Source organism: Polyodon spathula, chromosome 9, assembly GCF_017654505.1.
Source record: "Polyodon spathula isolate WHYD16114869_AA chromosome 9, ASM1765450v1, whole genome shotgun sequence".
Taxonomy (NCBI): Eukaryota; Metazoa; Chordata; class Actinopteri; order Acipenseriformes; family Polyodontidae; genus Polyodon; species Polyodon spathula.
This window is the reverse complement of record NC_054542.1, coordinates 18,163,899-18,191,720: the sequence shown is the minus strand read 5'-3', so window position 1 is coordinate 18,191,720 and position 27,822 is coordinate 18,163,899. Positions and strand designations below refer to the sequence as shown.

The 27,822-nt window shown below is 37.5% G+C and overlaps 1 protein-coding gene across 1 annotated transcript in view; it reads left to right on the top strand.

The window, feature by feature from the left end:
- Positions 1-27,822, top strand: part of LOC121320460 (radixin) — a 106,653-nt gene that overhangs the window by 64,473 nt on the left and 14,358 nt on the right. The window contains exons 5-10 of the mRNA XM_041258795.1: positions 1,480-1,754; positions 13,966-14,049; positions 14,325-14,471; positions 16,598-16,694; positions 23,344-23,507; positions 27,418-27,548. Coding sequence (XP_041114729.1) covers positions 1,480-1,754; positions 13,966-14,049; positions 14,325-14,471; positions 16,598-16,694; positions 23,344-23,507; positions 27,418-27,548 — 898 coding nt within the window. The remainder of the gene's footprint in view (positions 1-1,479; positions 1,755-13,965; positions 14,050-14,324; positions 14,472-16,597; positions 16,695-23,343; positions 23,508-27,417; positions 27,549-27,822) is intronic.

Genomic DNA, 27,822 nt, shown 5'->3' with positions numbered 1-27,822 from the left:
TATGAACCACTTGGCCACACTTATACTGAGTTTTTACTCAAGCTCAGTATAATGGCATTTATACTGGTTTTAATAGCTATATAATAAAAAAGACACAATACCGTGGTTATCGTACCATCAAAATTGAATACCGTGACATCCCTATTTTCTCTGTAGCTAGATGCCTCCCAGAAGTATTGTACCCAGAACCTTGTAGCTCTTTTTATCCTGTATTTTATTTTATTTAGTGCAATTTCCATGGCCCAAAATATTTTGGTTTAGCATCTGGTAACATTTACAGCTTAACTACAATACCACCAGTGTTGAACGATTAAGAAAACCTAGCTCCCTTTAATGTGTTGTATTTTGTCAGGTAACGCAAACAGATATAAGAAAAGAGAATCCCCTGCAGTTCAGGTTCTGGGCAAAATGCTTCCCTGGTGTGTTTTCACCCCCTGCAATGATACAGTGATAGATGAGAGAGAGCTATAGCAGAATCAGTTGTCCCACACTACCAGAATAATACATGTGCCCACTTTTCCCTCTGTTCAGAAAGTGTTTTGTTGGCAGTGATGTTCTGGTAGTTCTTGCAATTCACCTAATGTGCTCTCTGGGGAGAAATCGTGTAATTCCTGAAATGTCTGACTAGCCCCCAGATGATTTTCGGACAGCCTCTGATAGTATTTCTTCAATAGCTTGAAAATGTGTGAAAATCATTAACTGTGGTAATAATTACTAAAACCAAAGTTTTATAATTGAATTTCAAACTACATGTACCAGTATTGACTTTTATAAAATAAGCTGTTTATGTTTTCACCTCAGTCAAAGTTAGTTAATAATCCCTGTAAGGTCACTATGCTTGTTTTGCTAAAAGCAACGCTCCCACTCTTTCCACACCACCTATTTAAAAAAAAAACCATCTTGATATGCAGTAGAGACTATTTTTAGTGTTACCTGAACAACTCTGGTAAACTCTAAAACTCTGGTATACTCTAACACAATGGGCTACATTTTCTCAACTGTTTATTAAAAAAAAAAAAAAAAGTTCTTAAAGAAAATACCATTGCACTGCTAAAAAGAATAAGAAAGAACATGACTACTTACAATCACCAAGATGTTGTGCTTTGATAATTTTGCTATGAGAATTCATCCCATTGCCTTCAAAATCACTGCACATATGTATTCTTTGATTCTCTCTTCTCGCATTTGTTTTACTGTCTACTGGCATTATTTCAACACTTCATATCTCATTAAATAACAGACTTTCAATTTGAATTTAGATCCTTCACCATCTTATTCCTGATTGGTATGTCCTCTGAGAAGCCTACTCGGTACAGAAACACTGCAGTATGTGCAACTGTGTAGGTCCAAAGAAAGGCTCTCGACACAGGCAAGCCTGTAATTCAAAAGACAGATAGAGATGTTTGTCTCGGAGAGAATGTTACACAGATGAATTTCCATTGCACAAGGTCTTTTTATTAATGTGTTGTATTCTGTCAGGTAACACAGCAAGACGTCAGAAAAGAGAATCCCTTACAGTTCAAGTTCCGGGCAAAATTCTTCCCTGAGGATGTGTCGGAGGAGCTGATCCAGGAGATCACACAGAGGCTGTTCTTCCTGCAGGTGAAGGAGGCCATCCTGAATGATGAAAACTACTGCCCGCCTGAGACCGCCGTCCTGCTGGCTTCTTACGCTGTGCAGGCCAAGTACGGTGATTTCAACAAAGAGGTCCACAAGCCAGGCTATCTAACCAACGACAGGCTCCTTCCTCAGCGGTAAGAGTTCTGGATCTGACCATGGATATACCGGAGACCTCATTTAAATTAGAGTTAGCTATATAGATTTATAAAATGGCTTGGAAAAATAACAGCCTCTGATTGATTAAACAGCATCACGACTGCTGGAAAAATAATGTAGACGCATTTTATTTATTAGTTATAAAACTACTGCCATAAAATGAGTGACATTCCACCCACTTTCTTTAATGCATTTGGAGGTGAAACTCCAGAAAATTGGTACAGCACTAACTTTCCCAGTGAAGGCAGTAGTCCACCTTAAAGAAAAACATAAAAAAATACTGTTTTAGATTTTAGAAAAAATAATGTTTAGATTTGTAACTACTGGCCCCATGGGCCACTGAGCTGGTGTTTTTACTGTCCCGGATGCAGTTTGATCAGGCCCAATATATTTATAGATTTTTTAATGTTTTTTATGTAGAAGGAAACGCCTCCCCTTTTCTTTTTTTAAGTCAGTCTTAAACCTGTTATTTGTTTATTAAATGTAAGGACCCTAATAAGTTAAGAAATTCTTGTAACAGCAACATTCTACAGTAAACATATTCTTTTTGAAATTGTTGCCAATTTTGTTGCCTTGTTTTTAGCTAAATTAAAACAAGGTACAAAATCGGAGACTGTCAGAACGACTCACTGATGGTACCAGTGATTCTTTGGAAATATTATTAAATGGTAAAAACTTGACTTGTGCAGCTTAGGGTCAAATTTAAACTAAGGCATAGACCCATGGGTAATCTTGTAGAACATCTAACAAACGACGTCTGTTTGTGTGGACGATAGAACGTTTGACCATTGGAATGACACTCTAACCATACTAACCTACTTGTTTTACTACCTAAGTGTTGTTCATCTTCGACGACAAAATAGACGTTCAGACTCTTTTATTGCCGTTTAATGACAGCCATTACTTCGTTCTGCCTCAAAGGTGAATTTATAATCAGAAGTCTTCTTTTTATTAATCATAATACTAATTCTTATAGGCACGAAAGGAAATCCGTGCTAACCTTTTGAATTATTGTTTTTGGACTAAACACCTGATTTATAATACTGTACAGCTCTCCCCCTTGCTTAGACTGATGTTTGTTTATATGACATTAATTGGCCCCTCCCCCCCCAGGGCATTAATGTTTTTTTATTTTATTTTCAAACATTTTAAATAAAAAGTTTGTAAAAACCTTTGTGTCAGGTAAAAGGACTTAAGCCCATTTTCCTGAATTCATGAAGTGGAAGCCATGTGTATATGACTATATATATATATATATATATATATATATATATATATATATTATATATATATATATATATATATATATATATATATATATATATATACATACACACATACATACACACACACACACACACACACACACACACACACACACACACACACAGTACTGTGCAAAAGTTTTAGGCAGGTGTGAAAAAATGCTGTAAAGTAAGAATGCTTTCAAAAATAGACATGTTAATAGTTTATATTTATCAATTAACAAAATGCAAAGTGAGTGAACAGAAGAAAAATCTACATCAAATCAATATTTGGTGTGACCACCCTTTGCCTTCAAAACAGCATCAATTCTTCTAGGTACACTTGCACACAGTTTTTGAAGGAACTTGGCAGGTAGGTTGGCCCAAACATCTTGGAGAACTAACCACAGTTCTTCTGTGGATTTAGGCAGCCTCAGTTGCTTCTCTCTCTTCATGTAATCCCAGACAGACTCGATGATGTTGAGATCAGGGCTCTGTGGGGGCCATACCATCACATCCAGGACTCCTTGTTCTTCTTTACGCTGAAGATAGTTCTTAATGACTTTCGCTGTATGTTTGGGGTCGTTGTCATGCTGCAGAATAAATTTGGGGCCAATCAGATGCCTCCCTGATGGTATTGCATGATGGATAAGTATCTGCCTGTACTTCTCAGCATTGAGGAGACCATTAATTCTGACCAAATCCCCAACTCCATTTGCAGAAATGCAGCCCCAAACTTGCAAGGAACCTCCACCATGCTTCACTGTTGCCTGCAGACACTCATTCGTGTACCGCTCTCCAGCCCTTCGGCGAACAAACTGCCTTCTGCTACAGCCAAATATTTCAAATTTTGACTCATCAGTCCAGAGCACCTGCTGCCATTTTTCTGCACCCCAGTTCCTGTGTTTTCGTGCATAGTTGAGTCGCTTGGCCTTGTTTCCACGTCGGAGGTATGGCTTTTTGGCAGCAAGTCTTCCATGAAGGCCACTTCTGACCAGACTTCTCCGGACAGTAGATGGGTGTACCAGGGTCCCACTGTTTTCTGCCAATTCTGAGCTGATGGCATTGCTGGACATCTTCCGATTGCAAAGGGAAGTAAGCATGATGTGTCTTTCATCTGCTGCAGTAAGTTTCCTTGGCCGACCACTGCGTCTACGGTCCTCAACGTTGCCCGTTTCTTTGTGCTTCTTCAAAAGAGCTTGGACAGCACATCTGGAAACCCCTGTCTGCCTTGAAATTTCTGCCTGGGAGAGACCTTGCTGATGCAGTATAACTACCTTGTGTCTTGTTGCTGTGCTCAGTCTTGCCATGGTGTATGACTTTTGACAGTAAACTGTCTTCAGCAGCCTCACCTTGTTAGCTGAGTTTGGCTGTTCCTCACCCAGTTTTATTCCTCCTACACAGCTGTTTCTGTTTCAGTTAATGATTGTGTTTCAACCTACATATTGAATTGATGATCATTAGCACCTGTTTGGTATAATTGTTTAATCATACACCTGACTATATGCCTACAAAATCCCTGACTTTGTGCAAGTGTACCTAGAAGAATTGATGCTGTTTTGAAGGCAAAGGGTGGTCACACCAAATATTGATTTGATTTAGATTTTTCTTCTGTTCACTCACTTTGCATTTAGTTAATTGATAAATATAATCTATTAACATGTCTATTTTTGAAAGCATTCTTACTTTACAGCATTTTTTCACACCTGCCTAAAACTTTTGCACAGTACTTTGTGTGTGTGTGTGTGTGTGTGTGTATATATATATATATATATATATATATATATATATCGTATTTGGCGCCGCCCTCATATTGACACCGCAGTCATATATCAGCTCTATAATAGAGGCTGCCCTCGAATAAAGGAAGCTATCGATAAAGAAATATTAAGGTACTAAAAAACACACACTGTAAACAAATAAATGTGTAACACTGACTATATGCATGTAATGCCACCGAAGAGACGGGAGCCTCAGTCCAGCACGTAAATTACAAACTAATGTACACACACATAGTAAGCACATGGTAATACAGTTCTGAAAGAAAGATAAACTACGTACAGAACAGCAGTACTTCTGAAGTTCTTATAGGTGGTTTTGTTTCATTTTTAGTTCAATTGTAATTCCTGTACTCAATCCTGTACAAGTAAAAACAATTTGCTTACTGTCTATGAGAAGATTTAGTTTTGGTTTCTCTTGCAGAGAAATTACAAACAAGCACATTACAGTGAGAAAAAAAAAAATAAGCGAGTAGGCTATATTGTAGTTTTTACAAAATCAAACTGATATTCTGAGGTCATTTTTGGTTAAGAAAAGCATTTATGTCACACTCTTGGACTTGGACTGCTACACCAGTCCCGCCCCTTAACGAGTACACACTCCCTGACCTCCCAACTCCCGCCTAATAGGCTCTCTCTAACCGTCAGTAAATGCACTGTATTCAAGCCCCAAAAACACACGAGTATAGTGCTGCAGATCAGAGCCTCTCACGGCGCCGCTTCTAAAATGCCTTAAATCATGTAATAAAATATTGCAGCGTTTGTAAAGCATAGTATTATTAATAAAGGCCACCCTCGTATAATCGTAAAAAAAAGGGCTGCAGTCATTTTGATCAATTTAAAATAAACGCTGCTGCGCCAAATTGAAGTAATATGAGACAGTTTTTTATTTTTCTTAAAAATATTTCCCAACATAAAACCAATGTCACATTACAATAATTGATTCTGGGTTTCAGTGTTTAAAAATAAAATATCAAACAGAACGAAATTTCAATGTACCATTTGTAATTCGGTAATATGAGAGAATTGGTCAGGGCTCTGAATACTTTTGCAAGGCACTGTAGATACACAGTTTGTGAAATTACAAAATGATGCATACACATTTTTTTAAGCTTAATATTTTATTCAAAACTTGAATGCTCAAACTGAAGACTTCTAAGGGTATGTGACAGGTTGGCTTCAGTGGTCAGACCAGAAGAAAACGCACTGCACTGCGAGTGATATGTTAGATGCGCTTGCTTGCACCGGTTTATTGCAAAACAGATAAAAGATTTAAACAAAAACAGAACAGTGCACTTGACGCCAAAATAAATAGACAAACAAAACAGACTAACACTTAAACAGTCGACTAACAGACAAACAAAGACGAGGAGTCAAAACAACGGTTATATTTGCTTTTTAGTTTTTTTATTCTCTCCTCTCCACACCCATTCTCCTCTCACCAAACACACAACCCCGAGTGAGTGAAAACATGCTGCTTTTATGGAGCTGTACCGAGACTCGATTGCTAATTAATCATTCAATTGGAGTCTCGGTACAACTGCACGTGAATTTAGTGCAGTTTACCGTGCTCACATATTATTACATTTTACCTGAAAGTGAAGTGCTAAATACAAGTATACATTTTAAATCACTTGTGTTACACAGATCCATTTATATCCTGTGTACCAATGACTATACACCAACATTAACACACTACATACAACATAAAACAGGGGCGGGGAACAGGGGCCACTTTGCCACCCCCCCCCCCCCCCCCCCCCCTTGTGCAAAGAACACCTGGCCTCAACAGCCCCCCCCCCCCCCCCCCCCCATTAAAAACCCAGCAGTCCAGGTCAAAGTCTTTGGCCGGGAATGGAGGCTTCACTGGGCCCATGGCTGAAAATGCTGTCAGCTCCCTTGCCGGTAGTGGCATGTCTGACAGCATCGTGGTCCACTCCCACAGTGGAAAAGCTACTTTGTCCCGTTGCACCCCTGGCAGCGGAAAAACTGCCAGGGGCAATGCTGTCAGCAGACCTGCTGACAGCTTCCAGGCTGACTCATTCAGCCTGGGCAGTCCTGGCAGCAGAACGGCTGCTGGGGTTAGTGGTCTTCGGACCTCCCCTCCCTTCTTTGTGGCCAGCAGCTCCCTCTTGTGGGGCTCCAGCCACAGTACTTCCTTTCTTATTCTTAAGCCACTCAAGGATAGCTTTGGCCTTGTGCTTTGGATCATTGTCCTGCGGAAAGGTGAATTTTCGCCCCAGTTTTTAGTCTTTAGCAGACTGAAATAGGTTTTCCTCTAGTATTTGCCTGTAATTTGCTCCATCTATTTTTCCTTCCGTCCTAACAAGCTTTCCAGTTCTTGCTAAGGAGAAGCATCCCCATAGCATGCTGCTGCCACCACCATGCTTGACTGTAGGGATGGTGTTGACTGGGAGATGTGCTGTTTTGGGTCTGCACCAAACATAACGCTTTGGCATTTGGACCAAAAAGTTCGAATTTCCAAACACTTTTTTGCAGGATCACTCAGGCGTTTTGTTGCAAACTCCTTGCAGGCTTTGAGATGGCTTATTTTTAGTAATGGCTTCCTTCTTGCCACCCTGCCATACAGGCTACTTTTTTGAAGTGTTCTGGATATTGTTGACTGATGCACATTTTCTCCCATCTCAGCCATTGAACTCTATAGCTCTTTCAAAGTTGTCATTGGACTCACAGTGGCATCCCTCACCAGTTTCTTCCTTGCCCGGCTGCTCAGTTTGGAGGGACGGCCTGATTTAGGCAGTGTCTGGGTGGTATAATGCTCCTTCCATTTCTTGATGATTGAGTAGACTGTGCCAACAGGGATTTTCAATATTTTTCTGTACCCTTCTCCTGATCTGTGCTTTTTATTGACTTTATCCCTGACTTGCTTTGAAAAGCTCCTTGGCTTCATGGTTGAGTCTTTCCTTGAAATGCACTACCTTACCAAGGAACCTCAGAGACAGGTGTTTTTAGTCTGAAATTATGAGAACCACTAATATTGCACACAGACAGAGGCCATTCAACTAATTGTGTGGCTTGTTAAGATCATTTTGTGCACCTGAATTAATTTAGGTTTGCCAGAGCAAAGGGTTTGAGTACTTATGCAATCATGACTCTTCCATTTTTATTTCATATTAATTATCTATTTTACTTATTTATTTTTGTTTTTGCTTTGAATGTATAGAGTAGGTTGTGTATATAACACATATTAATTCCTACTTCAAAGTGTCATGACTGCAAGGTTTGAAGCAACAAAATGTGAAAACTGTGAGATGGTCTGAATACTTTTGCGTGTGTGTGTCTTTGTGTGTGTGGACACACACACACAAAAAAATACTAGTTAGATGTAACCGGCCCAGTCGGGCCTGTGGTCTCTACTGGCCTGTGGTGGAGTGTCCCGTGTTTTGATTGGTACGTAAGGTCTGGTTTGATCTTCATCTTAACCTGGCACATGGGAAATAATGTCTGTAACCAGGCAGGCTGTCTCTCTGTACTAGAGTCAGCTTTTTGTGCTAGAGACCCCCAGTGTTAATGGCTTTTTAGCTACACTCTGCTGTTGAACTGGCAGGAGCCTTTTCGACTGGAAAATATACAGAGCATGTGCTGTGTTTGCGTCTCTGCAGTGACAACAAAGGCTACTGGGTTTTTCTAGTAGGCAGACAACTGCAGCCCTTGTCTGTTTTACAGTGCGTGCTTGCAGTGTGCCACTGGCCTTTTCAGGTTTTTACCTGAACACCACTGGTATTAGTGACTCACTCTGCCGGTACCAGAACCTGTATTAGAGCCTGTACCAGTGACCTGGTCGGTACCAGTGCCTGTACCAGTGACCTGGTTGGTACCAGAGCCTGTACCAGTGACCTGGTCGGTACCAGTACCTTTACCAGTGACCTGGTCGGTACCAGTGCCTTTACCAGTGACCTGGTCGGTACCAGTGCCTTTACCAGTGACCTGGTCGGTACCAGTGCCTTTACCAGTGACCTGGTCGGTACCAGTGCCTTTACCAGTGACCTGGTCGGTACCAGAGCCTGTACCAGTGACCTGGTCGGTACCAGTGCCTTTACCAGTGACCTGGTCGGTACCACAGCCGGTGCCAGTCACCTTGTCTCCACAGAAGTGGGTACCAGTCACCTTTATTGGTATCAATACCAGTCATCTGGCTCATACCAGAATCGGTACCAGTGACCTGGTTCATTCCGGTTTGACACCAAGACTCAGCTTTTTATGTACATTGTACAAAGCAGCATTCCGCACCAGTCAGCTTATTCACTGTTCTTGTGCACATACATTGCACGGCTGAAATGTTTTTTCAAACTCTGCCTGGGTTTCACCGTTGTGATGGCTGAAAGAGTAACTTTCCAGCAGATGATAAGTGCAACAGGTGCCTGGGAAGGAAGCATGCAGAGGGAGCAGTTAAAGACAGCAGTTCTTGCATGTCTTGTGCTCATTTTTCTAAGAGAACACTGGAAAGCTGGCTGGCCCGCTGTTCCAGGGACCGATCTGCATCTCTGACGCCGGCGCAGCATGAATTGCCCCTTTTGTCTCCTGCAGTGTAGTCCACTGAGTGAGCGTCCCCTCTCCTCCCTCCAGTGAAGAAAAGGAGCCATTGTAGCAGGCATTCTGATACTGACCGGTTGTAGAGCAAACAGAGAAGCTTTTTGAAGTTATGAACCAGCAGCATGCCCTTTTGACAGAGCTGCTGCCCCCTTGTCTTAATCCCCAACGTTCAAGTACCATTGCCAGTTCCACAGCTAGAGCAGGAGGATGCCATGTCCCTCACAGGGCATGAACCCCCAAGAACTAATCTTCCTATCTGATGACGCGGAATCAGATGTCTTGACTCCCACGGTAATCCGCTCCCTGTCATAGGAGCTCACCTCCCTTATCAGACGTTGTACCACGGCCCTGCAGGTGCCCTGGGCCACAGAAGATGATCATAAACACTGTATATTTGCTTTTTTTTTTTTTGTTTGTTTGCTTTTTTTAAAGAGACACGATTGCTTCAATTTTATGTTTATAAAATGGGGAGGCAAAATAAGCTGATCCCTGGAGCCAGCATTACAATCAACATCAGACAGAAGGATATCTACATCATCAGATGGAAAGCAACGCAAATGGATGGAGATGCAGATGGATCACATTAGTTTACTGTAAAGCTATGTCTTAGTTCGTGCTTATCTTGACGAGAGCCGAGTTCAAATCAGCATTAAGTTTAACATCTACTCTCATGTAATGGAAATCATAATCACATCCTACCCCACAACTTCCAAGCGAAAAAAATATTCTAGAAATTTGTAGAAAGTTAATTAAAAATAAAAACTGAAATAGCTTGATTGGATAAGTGTCTACCACCCCCTTGTAATAGCAATCCTAAATTAGCTCAGGTGTAACCAATCAGCTTCAAAATCACACACCAAGTTAAGTGGCCTCCACCTGTGTTAAATTGCAGTGATTCACATGATTTCAGGATACATTTAGCAGTTCCTGTAGGTTCCCTCTGTACCCAAGTGTGTGTTCTAAATTAATTGGGTGTCTAACCCAGCCCAATCTGTATTTCTTATTGGATCTAATACAGCTGTTGCTATGCTGTCATTGTGATGCATCTCTCATTGATATCTTCTATCCCTGTTAGCTTAGCTTAACAGGTTTCCATTAGGTTAATGGATTGGCAGTGTTCCAAAGTGCATGAAGGTTTAACCCTGTGTTCTGTTCCAAAGTGCATGAAGGTTTAACCCTGTGTTCTGTTCCAAAGTGCATGAAGGTTTAACCCTGTGTTCTGTTCCAAAGTGCATGAACTCTTGACTCATCCATATTTCAGCATACCATACATTTTATTTTCCACTCTTGACTGTATAGCTATACTCTACTCCCTACACTGATTAGGCCACCATCTGATGGGAAGCTACTTGTAATTTTCAGAATCGTCTGTTTTCAACACTTATTCCTTGTTTGGATGCTGTAGTTCTGTAGTAGGGAGGACACATTAAACACGTACTGTAAAAATCTGTCCCCTGGTGACAAAATTTGGAAATTTCTTTTTATCGGCACATCTTGTCTCCCATGTGCTGATAATCATGATCCTCAATTTTCACCTTCTTATGTAACTGCAAAGTTGCCAAAAGACTTTATGGCCACCTGGCATACAGTGTATTTTACACAGAGTCAGGATTCGGTCAGTCACTAACAGAAATAACCATTTCGCAATTTCAGCATTTAAAAATTATCAAAGACCGAAATGAATTATCAAATATCAAATCCAAAAAAGCAAAGAAGGAAGCAGAATAGAAGAGACAGCTTCTTCTGTCTTTTGAGTAAAGAGATATAATCCAATTGTGAAATGCAAAACACCAAACAAGCAAAGAACGAAAAAGAAAGTTTCTTGAGTCTGCTGGAGGATCTCGAGCGCCTTTTACAGTCTGAATGAATTTAAATGGTCGGATTAGTTCTTTACTAACTTTGGACGAAGTACCCAAAGAAAACAAACTTTCTTGTCGTACAGCAGCAGCTGATTCTGGGGCTATGCAAGCGTAGCAAGTTTTGTCTTCTGTGTGCGTAAAGGCATTCAGTGCAATTCTGAATGCCACAGCATCAAGCCTTGCAAAAACAAATACAAAATAGTGATTTGCATTTCTAAATCTAAATAGTTTTTTTGTTTGTTTTGTTTTTTTTAATGTGTTCTCATTACGGTTTATTTATATCTAATTTGTTTGAACTGCTTTAATAAAAACAGTGTTTTAAAATGAGGCTCGGCAGCCCAATGGAGCTCTCAATATGGTTTCTTTTGAAAACGTTCATTTACCAAAGTTGTCATCTAAAATAAAAACATTTAAGAAGGTATTCTTGTTGTTAAAAAGCAGCCTCCATCTTTATATGAGAGGTGTGGCACTGTCTGGTGTGGATCGGTGTCGGCAATGCCTTTTTCTGAAGTGGTAGCTTAACCCTTCCTATGATTTGAGTATATTAAACATTTTATAAGCATACTTTCGCTTAAAAAATAGTGATTAGACAAACTTGGATTGACATTTGACTGCAGTTTAAATACTGTGTATACAGTAGTCTTAGAACATGGGTATTTTAAATACTCTATTCGGATTGGTCAAAACAGGTCACATGGGGGTGTTGATATTACAGCATATCACCTTGGGTCGGCACTTCTTTTCAAAAAGGGGCAAATCACTGGTAGATGTCCGTACGCCATTAGAATTTTGATCAAAACAAAAATGTCATCCATTTTATCACAATAAAAATTACTAACCAGATTTATGTAAATGTTGACCTTTTGGGAAACTGAAGTGTAGGTGAGATTTTGAATGAGTCTGAATCAGATATGTGACCAATTCAAGTAGTGAAAAAAGCAAAAGTATTCAAATCAATTCAAAACTCCCCATTCTCATCGCTCTGCCCCTTCTCCCTGAACTCTGCCAGAGCTACAACGTTTCCCTATCTCATTCTGAAAATGCATAATTTAAAATATATATATATATCTTAACATTTTTGGCATTTAAAAAAAAAAAAAGATTTGGGTGGCTCTTAAAATAGCATTTTGTGGTTAAATCGATGTTCTGGTTTGCTGTATGTCTGTACATCTGTCATCTCCTGCCCTGCCTGCACAGCAGTGTGATGCAGAGTATTTCTAAAAAGCATCTTGACAATTGCTGCAGTACCTTTCTCTCCAATTTTTTTTTTTTTTTTTTTTTTTTTTTTGTTTAACGTGGGGCCCCAGTGGTTCTCCACGTTGTCCAGCCATAAACCGCTAATCAAGAAAAACAGAGGATGTTTAAAAGAAGTTGTGAAGAAGTGTCTGCGTGATTTAAAGGCTGACTCATTTGTGCTATGTCATGATGGAAATGGTCAGTAATAGTTTAATTTAAAATGCAACGAATAAACCAATAAGTACAAGAAGTATAAAATATTTAATAAAAACTGACTTGGCTTTGCTTTGTGGCTTGCAACGCACCTGGGGTGTGGTGACGTTAGTCATACACCCTGTCATTCCTTATTGCTTATTTATAATGTTAATAAAAAAAAAATACATTTTTACTTGTTAGTTTTTTCCTCAAACTGCGTGTTTTAAATAACAAGGCGAGAACATTATTTCAAACTTGTTTAATATTTGAGGTCACTATGCTCTTAAATGGTTTACCACGAACTCCTGCAAATGAGGCCACAGTCTCAATGGGTTAACTTCCTGCATAAATAATAAATACATAAATAATGAATTAATGATGTGCATCTCATAAATATAATTTACTGATTTTATGTTAATTCAGTAAGACATGTTTTATTAAAGTTTACGTTTCACTTGATGCCCCAGCAATTGCTAATCACAGATTGAGCAACAACTTCAAAATCTGTTTTGGAGCTGTGCATTTGAAGTTGTCTCTTCTTTTCTGTTTAGTTCTTTTGCTTGTTTGGTATTTTTCCGTTTCGCAATTTGAGCAAAATCATTTACTCTAAGATTGAATTAACCTTTCATTATGTTCTTTGATCATTTTTAAAGCTCACATCATGAAATGGTTGTTTTTGTCGGTGATTGTTTAAACATGTATTTTTAAAGGGCTGTATTTATAAACTTTAACAAGTTATTTAAAGAATGCTTTTTCAAAGTCTGTTTTTAAAAATAAAAAGTTTGATATTCCTGAAACTGTTCTGTGCTATTGATGGTTTCATTAACACCAGTAAAGAACAGTTTCATACATATCAAACTTTTATTTTAGACATACAACCAGACTTTAAACATTCTTTAACAACTCATGAGTTACAGCTTTGTGCATAGAGGTTTTAAACAATTAGATAGTCACTAACCATTTAAACCAAACTCAAATATATGCGTCCCTAAATTCATTCAGCATTTTATTCATACAATGTGTTTGTACTGTTTAGTACATTATGTATTTTTTAAATGGGAGTGCCCTGTTTGAGCAACTTAGTTTAATTACACTACACTTTCGTTACTGCTGTTAGTGTGCACATGGATGTACCTAAAATTAAGGGAGGGGCGGGGCGACGATACAGTCAGGTATTTGTGCTTCTCTGCATTTGAAGTGGCTTTTGGAAAATGTTAGGAATATGTGGCTTCATTCGGGTAGTGTGATGAGTTTAATAGTTTGGCTGATTTGTTTGTTTTTTGTTATGTACAGAGATAACGTCTGGTTGTTTTTGTTTTGTAGGGTTTTGGAACAACATAAACTAACCAAAGAACAGTGGGAAGAAAGAATTCAGACCTGGCATGAGGAACACAGAGGAATTCTAAGGTAACTGCTTATGGGCATTACAAATATTAAATCATTTTTTAATGAGTATTATGATACCAAATTGTGTTTTGTGGGTTGGTATCCATCTTTTGTCAATATTGTGCAATTCAAGTAACAAGTAGACTGGTGAGTACTTTGTGAATATTGCCTCACATATAAAGATGTGCTCATTGAAGATAGTCAGAACTTTAATTACTACTGACTTTCAGTAAAGCTGAATGTCATTGCTTGTTGAGAGTCCATCTGACTTTTTTTTTTTTTTTTTTATGACACAGAGAAGATTCAGTGATGGAGTACCTGAAGATTGCACAGGATCTGGAGATGTACGGTGTGAACTACTTTGAAATTAAGAACAAAAAGGGAACAGAACTGTGGCTGGGTGTTGACGCGCTGGGGCTTAACATTTACGAACATGAGGACAAGTGAGTTTAAGCACAGATTGGATTGTTTAAAACCAATTCAATACATCTCACTTTTTCATCACCACTAAATTTAGTTGCTGCTCTTGGAAACCTGCAGTATGTTTGTCTGTTCAGTGTTATTGCTCTTGGAACCCTGCAATATGTTTAAGAGTTATGTTTGTTCAGAGTTACAGTGGCTCTCAAAAGTATTCACCCCTCTTGGACTTTTCCACATTGTATTGTGTATACATAGAATCAAAATGGATTTAATTAGGAATTTTTGCCACTTATCAAGACAGAAAAATTCCATAATGTCAAAGTGAAAAATAAAATCTACAAATTGTTCTAAATTAATTACAAATACAAAGCAGAAAATAATTGATTGCAGAAGTAGTCACCCCCTTGAGTCAATATTTGGTACAGGCATCTTTGGCAGCAATTACAGCCATAAGTCTATTTGGATAAGTCTCTACCAGCTTTGCACATCTGGACACTGCAGTTTTTGCCCATTCTTTGAAAAATTGCTCAAGCGCCGTCAAGTTGGATGGGAACCTTTGGTGAACAGCAATTTTCAACTCTTTCCACATATTCTCAATTGGATTGGATTTGACTGGGCCACTCCAGGACATTGACTTTTTTGTTTAAGCCACTCCAGTGTGGCTTTGGCTGTATGTTTTGGGGTCATTGTCCTGCTGGAAGAGGAATCTTCTCCCAAGTCCCAGGTCTCTTGCAGACTTCAGCAGGTTTTCCTCCAGGATTTCTCTGTAGTTTGCTGCATCCATTTTTGTGAAGCACCCAGGCTATTGTTCCCTTTTACACAGTGTCTCCCAGCTCCGCCATGGAAGACTGTAACTCGTTTAGAGTTGCCATAGGCCTCTTGGTGGCCTCCCTGAGTGGTGCCCTTCTTGCCCGGGTACTCTGTTTTTGAGGACGGCCTGTTCTAGACCTAGTCACAGTTGTGCCATGTTCTCTCCGTTTCTTAATAATGGACTTTACTGTGCTCCTAGGGATATTCAATGCGTTGGAAATTTTCTTATATCCTACCCTTGATTGGAGCTTTTGAAGAACCATATTCTGGATATGCTTTGAATGTTCCTTCATCTTCTGATGTAGTTTTTATTAGGAAATGTACTAACCAACTGTGGGACCTCCCAGAGACAGGTGTATTTAACCTGAAATCATGTGAAACACCTTAATTGCACACAGGTGGACTCCATTCAACTATGTGACTTCTAAAGACAATTGTTTGCACCAGAGCTTAGGTGTGTCATAGAAAAGGCGGTGAATACTTATGCAATCAATTATTTTCTGTTTTATATTTGTAATTCATTTAGAACAATTTGTAGATTTCATTTTTCACTTTGACATTATGGACTTTTTTTTGTGTTGATCATTGCTAAAAACTCCTAAGTAAATCTATTTTGATTCCATGTTGTAACACAATAAAATGTGGAAAAGTCCAAGGGGGGTGAATACTTTTGAGAGCCACTGTATTGCTCTTGGAACCCTGCAATATGTTTGTTTGTTCAGAGTTATTGCTCTTGGAACCCTGCAGTATGTTTAAGAGTTATTGCTCTTGGCACCATGTGTTTGTTGTGTTTTAATTATTTAAATAATTGTTTGCTTCCAGTTGTAACATTGCCCTCTACTGGCAGTTTTGGTATTCTCTTTTGCTAGAATAAAGCTTGTAAGTTTATTTTTTTTCCTAGTAAAAAGAATAAGAGTTGTTATATGGTATTCATAAGCATACTTCCACTTTACAATCAATACAGTGTTCAAAACAGCATCCCATTCTAGTTTGTTTTGATGACCCAGAAGTCAGGCAATGTGTTGGCAGGCACCCTTCACAGTTCTGTGTGCACACCAAGGACTGACACCCCAAAACTCATGTGATCTACAACTGGGATTTCAATTTGGGTCTCCAACTGTGGAAGTTATGAGAGACTAGTGAATTAGCCTGAGTGGCCTAGTTTCTGAGCTATAGAAATTCCAATTTTACCCCTGGGCCCCACTGTGTTTATTTGAATCTCTGCTTGTAATTCTATGTGATTCCTGCTCAGTGGTTTTATTCTCCTTATTTTTGATTGAATTTAGAATAATGAATTTTGAATATTTTCAATGTTAACAGTTTTTTCTTCTCTCGCCAGGTTGACACCGAAGATTGGCTTCCCTTGGAGTGAAATTAGAAACATTTCATTTAATGACAAGAAGTTTGTTATCAAGCCCATTGACAAAAAAGCTCCAGTAAGTAAATTACTTTTAATTGTTTTCTTGTGAATACAGTGCTTTTTCAATGTAGGTGGTAATTGCAATTGAAGGTGCAGTTCCCTGCAAGAAAAGAAACAGACATGTTTCAACACATTTCACACACAGCATCCCTATCCAAAAAAAGTGATTCCTGTCTTTAAAAAAACACTTTGTTTTTGCTGCCAATATTATAAAATTATAGCGCAACACAAAGAATAGAGAAGAAATCATGAAACACAATCTGGCTAAGCTCTAGATCGTGTGCACATTCTTTATTGTGTTAATGGGCTGGGAGATAAGAAGCTTTGCTAATCGTTGCATACAGTCGAAACCGGTTGTTCCTACCCTTGAGCTGTGTATTGCAGCAAGCCATCTGACAATTGTAAAGTTTCTGAAAAAACTTTAATTCAGCAGCACTTTGTTATTCCTACCACCAGATGGCAGAAGAAAATGGAAAAAATCATTAAATATCAGCAGTGGCATGCAAGTAAATACTTTTGGAAGAGAAAACCCTAGAAGGTACAAAACAGCAAGTTTTTCTTAGACAGTATGTCGGAATGTTTTTACATACCACAAGTTTAATTGAATCTTATTTATTGTTAGCTTCTGCTCAGGTACGTCACAAAGTGAAGTGACGTGTGGGTAACAGGATAATATTCTTATTAATGTCGCCTATGTTTGTAATGCACAGTATCATTGCAGGATGTACAAGAGTGTATTTGCAGTTTAATATTAACACATTTACATGAAAAAAGTCTGATTTGATGGAATAGTGATGAATGGCAAGCAATTTTATTAAAGTGTTTGACTTACTGTTTTCATTTGTCTTCAAACTTGTATAATTTACATGTAGTCTACACTAATCTGTGTCTGGGGGTCTTCTCCCTACTATTATAAGACAATGTACAGCTCAAAATAAAAAATCCACAACATTCAGTAATTGAATGCTATTGGATTATACTAAAAAGCACATACCCCTGTAGTGTACTGTACTGTTAGTGTATCTTAAACAATCAATCAATAAGTAAATACATAAGTAATAACATTATACAATTATGTGACACAAATGATCACTTGTTGACCTTGAATAAGATTAGCAAGAACAGCTAACAAGAGGAAATAGACATATTTAATTTTTTGTCTGTGTCCTTCGTCTATCATGGACAACAGTTAAAAACTGCTAACATGAAAATGACCATTGCTACAGTAAAAAATAAAAGCAATAGATTTAAATGCACGCAGTGCCTGTCAAAATAATTAAGGTTCAAAGTTTAATAAGGGAACACACGTGTACATTTACTGTTAGTATTTCAAGCGTTTCTTTAAACTCAGTCATTCATCATGTTTTGTTTCATATTTATCAAATTTCTGCTTCACCAGTATGTGGGTGACATTTTCTTAGAACAAAAAAAAAATAAAACAGTCAACAAGGCTAAATTCAACATAAAATGTCTCAAATCACTGATGAATCACTTTGAGATACCAGATTGCAAGAAATAAAAAAATCCACTAAGCTGTTTCTAAACTATTGTTATTTCGCTTAGCAATTTCAAACAAGAGCAGTATCAAATACTGTGAAATAGGGGAGGAAGTCAGTCAAGGAAGAACAGTCTTGCGTGTAAAATAGCTTGATGCAGGATGTGGTAAAAGCAGCACAAGGTTACATATTTTTGCTAATCATGTCTTTGAATTAAAGCTGCAACACTCTCAACAGTTACAGAACAGTGTTGCTGTTCCAGTTTGTGTTTATTTGCAGACATGTAAACTGGAATAATGAATACATACACAATTGTGTGGCCCATACAAGCATTACTGTGAAATGTACACTTTAATACAAACACTCATCAATAATACATTATATAATCAATAATAAAATGTCTTTAGAATAATGTTATATCAACATGCTGTTATTTAATTGTTTATTTTAATGGTCAAAAAATAAGACAACATGCAAAGATCATTTAGCCTTAGCTGCTTCAAAAAGAATGTATACAGTAGTGTAAGAACTTCTCAGTGCTGGGCATCAGGCCATTAAGAGAAAATATCGTTAAAAAAATAAATAAATGATGTTTCCAAAACACATTTGTGCCTGCAAAATTGAAATATTATATTGTTGTGCTATGTACATTAAAATCTATTAATATTTGATTAATAATAAAAAAAAAAATACACAGGAAATGGTGAAGGGAATGTTATTTTGTGGCTTGAACATGTGTATGTTAAGGATTTCAAAATAAATCTGATGGAAACATATATAAAAACGTGTAATTATAAACATTAAACACTCATTGTTGAATTTGGAAATAATAAAAGAAACTGAAAGGACAAACATTTCAACTAGATGTCGTTTTCAATGTCTTTGTTACTTCTAGTACTTAAAAAAAATAAAAATAAAAAAAAGTAATAAACCTGGTACCCCATCAAATGACCTGTTAAAGGAGGGAAACTGTCTCTACAGTATAATGTTATTTATTTCACACATCATTTATGCATTGCTTTATTTGCATGATATCTTTTTGATATACTCCTTTATAAATTCTTATATGTGATTGAATATGATTGTGGTCATTTTTTATACATTTCTAGCAGAATATTCAAATTTTTGTCCATGCACGAAATGCCTTAAGTGTTGTATATTAAGACCAATAGATGGTGCTCTTAAGCATGATATGCATCTGTGAGAGGGCAGAAGCTCTGCACATGTAAATGGTGAATTTTGGTATGGATTGTTGATAGTTTGTTTGAATCTGAGTTTGTGCTACATATGGCAGGGCTGAGAGTTGGAATCCCCTCTTTAAGACAAGTGTGTAATGTGGCCAGGTGTTAATTGATTGATTGAGCATCAAAAACATGCTTTTAAAGAGAGCTGGAAAGCCAGTTTCAGGGCAAGCAATTAAGTTATATGTATGTAGACTGGGATAACCACAGCTGTAAAGATAGGGATTTGTTTAGGGGATTCTACCCACCAAAGTTTATTTGAATGTGTGTAGCGCAGAAGGTACCTGGAGCAGGACCCACCTTTGAGAGGAGGAAGCGCTTGGCCACCTGTAGGCCAACTTTGTTTTGTTTGTTGTTTTAGTTTTGCATTCAGTAAATATTTGTGAATAAATCCTGCGTGCTTGTGAGACATGTTGACCACAGCCTCCAGTCTCTGCTATCTGACATCGGATATCACATCCTAATACAGCATCTCTTAGGCAAAACTTTTTCTTGCTTTCTTTATATCATGGGTAACAGTTTTCCGTTTATTGTGGTAAATTGTAAAATGTTTTCACACGTACTTGATTTTTGTGACCGTTTTTTACGTTATTTTACAGCAAGACCTTACAATATATAACATGTTAAAATAGAAAAATATCCCAGGAGAATAAGAGAATAAGTTATGTAGGACTTACTTTACCCCAGTGAATTAACTACAAAACAAAGGATGCGAAATAGCCGTTCAAGTTAAACATTGTTTTGTTCATTCCCGAAAGAAATATTACATAAAGTTGAATGCATTTTTTTATTTTTTTCATTCCTTGCTGTTGCTGTTTCTTCACAGTAAACAATGGCCATCGACACGTTTTAATAAAGTAGGTTTACTTGTCACTTTTTGTAGCTGAACAAGCAAACAAAAACTGAAGTTTAAACTTTAAACACTTCAAATAAAACAAATGTGAAATGGCGCTGTAAAACGAAGGTGAAAAAACTCACCGTCTTGCTTGTCATTTGTTATGTTCCACATAACAAAGTATATTGCTTTATTTTCTGTGATTTACTATAATGCTTTTATTCACTATGTTAATAGTGAGAAGTTTCTTTTGCTGCTTGGTATATATAACATTTTGTTAACCCTTTGCAGTCCATTTATTCAGCGCTTGTCAGGTGTGTCAGGTCCAATTTATTTTCACACGAACTGTTTATTTTACACACGCTGTTTAAAATATATTTTTTCAGGGTACAACAGGTTTAAAAGGCATTAAATCGCAAAAAGAAACTCCATACTGTATGTCCAGCCAAGCCCCACCCCTTGTTCGCGGTATTTTTCACATACCTCTTTATAGACATGCATACTGATGAATCCTCTCCTGATCACTCGTTTTATCGCCAGACCCCTCAATAATGCGATCCAACTCATTATATTATTACTGTAATATCTCAAAAAGCTCTGCAAATATCTGTGATATTCTTTGAGCGCTGGATGCAGAAGCAGCTATCTTCTTTGTTTATGTTCGTGTTATCTCTGTAGTGCATAGATACGCCCCCCCCACCCCCTTTTTTTTAGTAAAGTAATAATTCTCTACCTATTATGTGTTCATTTTTAGCGTGTGTGAAACCAGGGTTAACATAACAAAATAATCTCCATGACAGATTAAGTTAGCATTTTATAGACACTGAATAAACTTAATATCCTGTTAGGTCATTGCCTGTTATCTTATAAAATTGTAATGTTTTTATCAGTTATTTAATTTTACTTTTGGTCTATAAAATAAACTTGATACCTTTTAAATTGTATCCACGTTGTTCTGGTTCTGTAGGTATTTGTACTCCACTGTCCAATATGATTTGCAGTGTGAACCTCGTGCATATCTACATGGGGCGGTACGAACCTCGGTCATTTATCAGGAAGCTCTTACCAATGGTTTCCCCCTTAGTGAAATGTACTAATAATGTACGTGTTTAAAAAAAAAAAAACTAATGCTGGTAAATATATGTACGTGTTCACTCAGGGACAGTTATATACTGCAGTGTAAGACATAAAGAAATGCTACTGGATAAAAAAAATAGTAGCAAATTAAGAGTTTTGGGTAGCAAAGCGCTACCAAATATATGTTAACTTCGATATGAGTATATATATATATATATATATATATATATATATATATATATATATATATATATATATATATATCTATATAATATATATATATATATATATATATATAGATATATATATATATATATATATAGATATATATATATAGATATAGATATAGATATAGATAGATGGATGGTAAAATTGATTGTATATATAATCTTGCTTGCCTGCCTTCTGCCCCATGAGATTCTGACTCGCTGTAAAGCAGCACAAGGCATTTTTGTTTCAGATGGCTTTCCATAGAGATCACTATGAGTGTGCATGCACAATCTGGTTTGTTTACTTTTTGCTGTCTAAAACTTTTCAGTAGAGGCTCAAGAGCTGCTGTGTTGATCCTGTGTTTTTTGTGTGTGTGTGTGTGTGTATATATATATATATATATATATATATATATATATATATATATATATATATATATATATAGATAGATATCTCACATCACACAAAGCTCTTTTTGATTTGCCATTTTTTTAAACTCGTGAAAATTCTGGTGAGGTGGTAAATAACTGCAAGGTATTTTTGTCATTTTGTAGTGAATACGAACATCTGTTTTTTTTGTATCCAAATACATGTCAAAAAATATTTGTTCGAATATTCGGCTATTTGTCCCAGCACTAACTATTTACAACAGCTAACGTTCTCAGCGGTGTGCCAAAGATGCTGGGCAGTTTGTGGAGACTACAAAACTGATTTACTTAAATATAGGTTAGGTGATAGTTAGTTCTAGTTTGTTTTTATTCTTTGTAATTAATTGATATGCATTGAAAAAGTAAGGAAGTTAGTAGGTTTATGTTGTTGCAGGGTACATTATTATATATTCCTTAGCAGATGCCCTTATCCACGTTTAATTTCAACACCAACTTTAAATTAAAATGTTGTTACTGTTAAGCACTACTAATAATTTGAAGCACTGGTATTTCAAAATAACAGAAATTACTTTTTTTTGTTTAACACTTTCCTTTAATAAACTATATGTGGGAATTCTAGTTGTAGCACTGTGCAGAGATGCCGTTGGTGCTACTCATGTATTTGTAATTAATGCATGCTCAGTAAGTACATATTGAACATTTTATGCTGAAACACCTGCCCAAATTTTGTCAGTTTGCAATTACTAAAACCATAACTTAACAGCAAGGTTTGTTTGGTTTCTTAGTGTCTTAATTGTACAAATAAATAAATAAATAATTTGCCTCTCTATACTGGGCAGTTAGTCTTTCAGTTTACCCCCAACTTTTTAACAATGTTAGATGATTGAGACACAGGATTCTGGGACTATTGCTGCTTTCACTGATTTAAAACACTGAATTGCTTTTAGAATGAAACAATCACCTATAGGTATCAAAACTGACAGTGTTACTGAATAAGAAAGTTTACTGGTTCAGAGCTTATCTATACTCAAACTGAATATATGTTAAATATTTGTTATTATTCAGTTAAATGAACTTAATGAAAAAGCTTTATTTTTACAGTCGGTTATTAGTTATCAACATTGAACACCCGAAATTGTCTTTAAAAATTGTCAAAATGGTCCTTTTAAGGTTGGGGTTAGGTCGTTCCATCTGGAAAAATGACAAGTTGTAGAATTCATTTCTTAATTTCTTTTTCTACAAAAAGCTCAAATTCGCTTCTGAAAGTGGGCCAGAATGTATCTGAGAGCATATACAACCCCAGAGCTTCAGGAGGCCTAGGTGGCCCACAGACCCCCAGCCAAAAGCTTGATTTTGCCCCTGGAGTTTGTTACAATGATTATTGGCCACTTTCACCCATGTTCTATTATTTTTCAAGGACTTTGTGTTCTACGCCCCTCGGCTGAGAATAAACAAACGTATCCTGGCGTTGTGCATGGGCAACCACGAGCTGTACATGAGGAGGAGGAAGCCAGACACAATCGAAGTGCAGCAGATGAAGGCTCAGGCCAGGGAGGAGAAGCACCAGAAGCAGATTGAGAGGTACGTCAGTCTGTCTCATCAAAGCTCATTTGATGAAATATGGTTAATTGTAATCCACCTACTCATTTGACTTGTGCTGCTGCCAGCATTGAGTGACAGGAGACAGATCAGCTAATATGCCCCACACATCTTGACCATGTTGGTTTAACCAAACAGAGTTAAATACATCTTTTAGAATAGGTTAAAATTGTATTAACCAAGGCTTTAAGAATTAGGGCACTAACTGACCACAGATAGAGGCATTAATGTATATGTAACATAGAAAGTACATTGAATGCTTGCACAAACTGCTCATGAACTTCAGGAACATAATCTAGCAGAAGCTTCATATCAAGGATGTACACAGATACCCAGCGGGCATAGTTGGTGCAGTCAAAAACATAAAATAGTGGTAGCATTTCTACAACTAACGTAAGAGTCAGGTCCTAGTTGCTTTCATGTTCTGCTGTAATGAACCTCATTAGGATGTTAACCATTCTGATGAAATCATCCCAGAATGCAAAGGTTTGGGAAGTTGCTCTAATTGTAGAATCTGTGCCATGCGTCCTGTGTTGCATAGTTTTTTGATACCAGATTTTAACATTCCTGGAGCTTGCTGTTGATGAGGTGTACATCACAATCAATTTCATTGTCTTGTATCCAGTTAAAAAATTCCTGCCACCTCAATCTAGACAGAGCCTCCATTACAAGCGTGTGGCCCTCACTCTCAGTTGTAGGATTTCCCTTTAAGTAGATTGCTTCCTATGTTGCTGTCATATACCTGTGACTCTATGAGGATATCTTCCAGACCAGTCTCTTCAAACTTCTTTACAATTACAGCCAGAAATGTCTGTGCTATGTGGAAAAACCACCCATTCTCAAGATGTGTTTTCTGAAATTCCTCCGGGCACCTCCACTGAATCTCTTTTGCCTGTAGCCTCATCAAATGCCAAGACACTGTAATCTTGGCCAAGTATCCTAGTGTGGGAGGGTAGTGGGTGGAGCTTTTGGGAAGGACCAGAAATGACAGCACACAGGAGCCGTTAATGGAGATTAGTCCTTAGAGCCCTGTACCATCAATGGTATCAGGGCAGGGTTTTATTTTACAAAAACAATAAAAATAGAACAGTCCAGTATTGCAAAAAATAAACAAGAAAACCACCTGGAATACCAGCAATGGTAAACTCAGGTTTGAAATAAAAAGAGTAAACAAAAATGTCACGGTTACAAAATAAATAACAACAAAGGAAGCACTGGGTTTTGTTGTGGTACTGCGGTGGGTTTCCTCTCACCGCTTCTTAGCTCCCTTTCACAGATTAATGGCCAGTCCTCGGTTCCTCACTCCGGTAATCCAACAGTGTCCAAGGTTTTCAAGCTTCTGTGAATAACAGCAGTGAATGAAAGCAACACAACAAGCACAGCATGTGTTTTCAGTTCAGCCCAGGGAGCGCGAATGGCAAAACCATACTGCTTAAATACTGCCAAGTCCCACCCCTGCAATCAGCACGCTGCCCCACATCAGCCAATCAACGAGAACAGCACAGCTGATTGCAATGATGGGACCCGATGGCCGCATGGTTCTACCTTGGGCCAAGATGGCTGCCTGACCCGGAACTTACTGCATGGTCAGAGTTCAGCCTCCTGATCCAATCACGGTCAACCCTACACAGCGCTGCCGGTGGTCGGGAGGGCAAATTACGAGAGGGACTCCTTCCAGTCCTGTCACACCTAGACATCTTGAAGGCATTTTTTTTATTAAAGTGAAAGCTGTACTGCATTCAGTAGGTGAGGCTGGCAGCATTGGATAGTACCCAGTAGATGTCAGTGTAGGTATGGTAGATGAAATCATCACATTAAAAGCTGTCCATCCTGATATTTGCTGAGCATTCACCTTTTCAATTTCAACCTCAAATAGCTTTGTTGGGCAGCATCTTAATTAGTCATTGCAGATCAAGTCTGGCAGCTTGTCAGCAAGCCTCAACATCAGTGTAAAAGGAACTTTTTACTTATCCCAGATGTATTAATAAAAAGTTAGTCCTGGAGTATATTTATATTTAAGCAGCACCACAAGTTAACACAAGAAGGTTGGTTTGCTTAGATTATCTGCTATGACGCTATTCAACTGTCTATTGCAGTAAGGGTATATCAATATAGGATAAAAACAATTATATGTACAATTATACACCTGTTAAAGGAGAGTCATTATTTTGTTTTTTTCAAGAAATTCATGATGGCAATTTTCCAAGATTTAAAAAGCATATATATTTCTCAGTTAGCACTGCATAATACCACATCTCCCCCTAAAATTACTCCTGTGGCTCATCCCTTCATATAAATGTTTTAAACCTTTTCTGTGGGGGGGTGGGGGGCTACAAATTTCAATTTTAGGAAGGCCCCAGTCTATGTCTCCAGTGTCTGGTAAATATTTAATTACTGTAGTCTCCAAAGCAAGTCAAAGTGCAAATCATGAATAACCTTTTTTATAGCTTCCCCACATTGTCTTTTTCTGTAATATCAAGCTGGTTTCAAGTTTAAGTTGAATTAACTGCTCTGTCTGGGCTCGTACTGATATTCCAAAAAAAAAAAAGGAAAAAAAAACAGGTAATTCAAGAATAATTCTTTTTTATTTTACTATTATTTTGGCCCTTTTTTTTCAGGTCCGTTCAGTTTTGTGTTTTATGAGCAGTTATGCTTCACAAGTTTTTTTTCAGATCTTTCTGTAAAATGCAAGTCATGGAAAACATGTCAGGATATTTATTGAATTATGTTGAAGGACAGGTTGGAGTTCACAGCCCTAATTACCACTCATGCACAAAACATTCTTTGTAGTGATTTGTATCCTTTGAATCTTAATGCTGAAACTGAAAAAAGCATGTTTAAAACTCTTATTCCCTTTTAGGTAGCAACTTTCAGTGAAGATGTTTTTTTGTTGTTGTTTTTTTATTGAATTACTGCAGTTATGGTGATGACAAGCATTGTGCCTCACCTTTTGTTTTTCAAAAATGTTTTTTTTTTTTTTTTTTTTGATGAAAATCTGTTTGTAGTTAAGTTGTTCATAGCATTCTTTATTCTCAGTTTTGACAGTTTCAGACTATTTTTCAATGTAAATACCGTGGATGTAGGTCATGTCATTTTCACGATACACAGTACTGGTTTTATATTTACACCTTAATTTGTAATCTGAAACATGTGCTATATTAAAAACCGGAGCAATACATCAATAACTGCTATTATCAAATATGCCTCATAGGTTATTATAAACGTCCAGTTCACACACTGTATAAATGAACTGAGTTCACTTGAACACTCCATTGTAAACACAAACAGACTTGGTCCTGAAAAAAAAAAAAAAAAGGAAAAGGGCCAAAAAACTTTGTTTGCATCCAAACAAACTTGATCCCTTTGCTCACAGATAACATCAGGCACATTTGATACATTATTTCAAACTAAACAAACTAGACTGAGTCGGTTTGAAACTGACCCAGTGTGAATGCAGCCTTAGAGAGATGCAGCAGCTCATAGGGGACTTTCTGCTTGTAGATTTTACTAACGCTTTCGTTTAGCCATGAATCAAAACGTGGAAAATACTAGTAATTCAAGGTTGGGCTGCAAGTTTGTTTCATTGAAGTAAGCGAACAGCCTTGAACTTCAAGTTTTGCAAACTTTGCCCCTTGTGCTCAGACTTTTGGGTCACATTGTTTGTTTTTTAATTTACTTAGCATGCTGTTATGAAGTTATCCCCTCTCTTGTAGTGGTGCATTAGTGTAGGCAGCCTGCTATAATATACAACACAGGCACAACATCTACACATTGTGAGTGGAACTAAAATTTGAGTACAGCACTCTTATTAATTATACAACATATAATACAAAGAAAATTGTAGCAACATGGGAAACAAAAGTTGTGGCTAGTAATGTGATTATTTCTCCAGAGCACAGCTAGAAAATGAGAAGAAGAAAAGACAGTTGGCAGAACAAGAAAAGGAAAGAATAGAGCGGGAGAAGGATGAGCTGATTGAGCGACTCAAACAAATTGAAGAACAGACATTCAAGGCACAAAAAGGTAACCTTGTGCAACTTAAAATAAAGACTTTGTTTCATTTTATATGGATGATAGGTTTGGATTTCCCAGGTCGTCGTTCTTCATTTTAATCTACCTCGGCTAGGCTTTCTATGCATGTGTAGGCGAAGGATTGGCCAGGCAAAGGTCCGATGCCCTTACTTGAGGGTCACAATGTTGTACCCTTTCTTTGGAACTCAGACTGTGTTATCCGGTTACTGTTTTTATTTATTTGATTTTGTTTATTTTTTATTGAATTTATTTTACTAGTTTCACT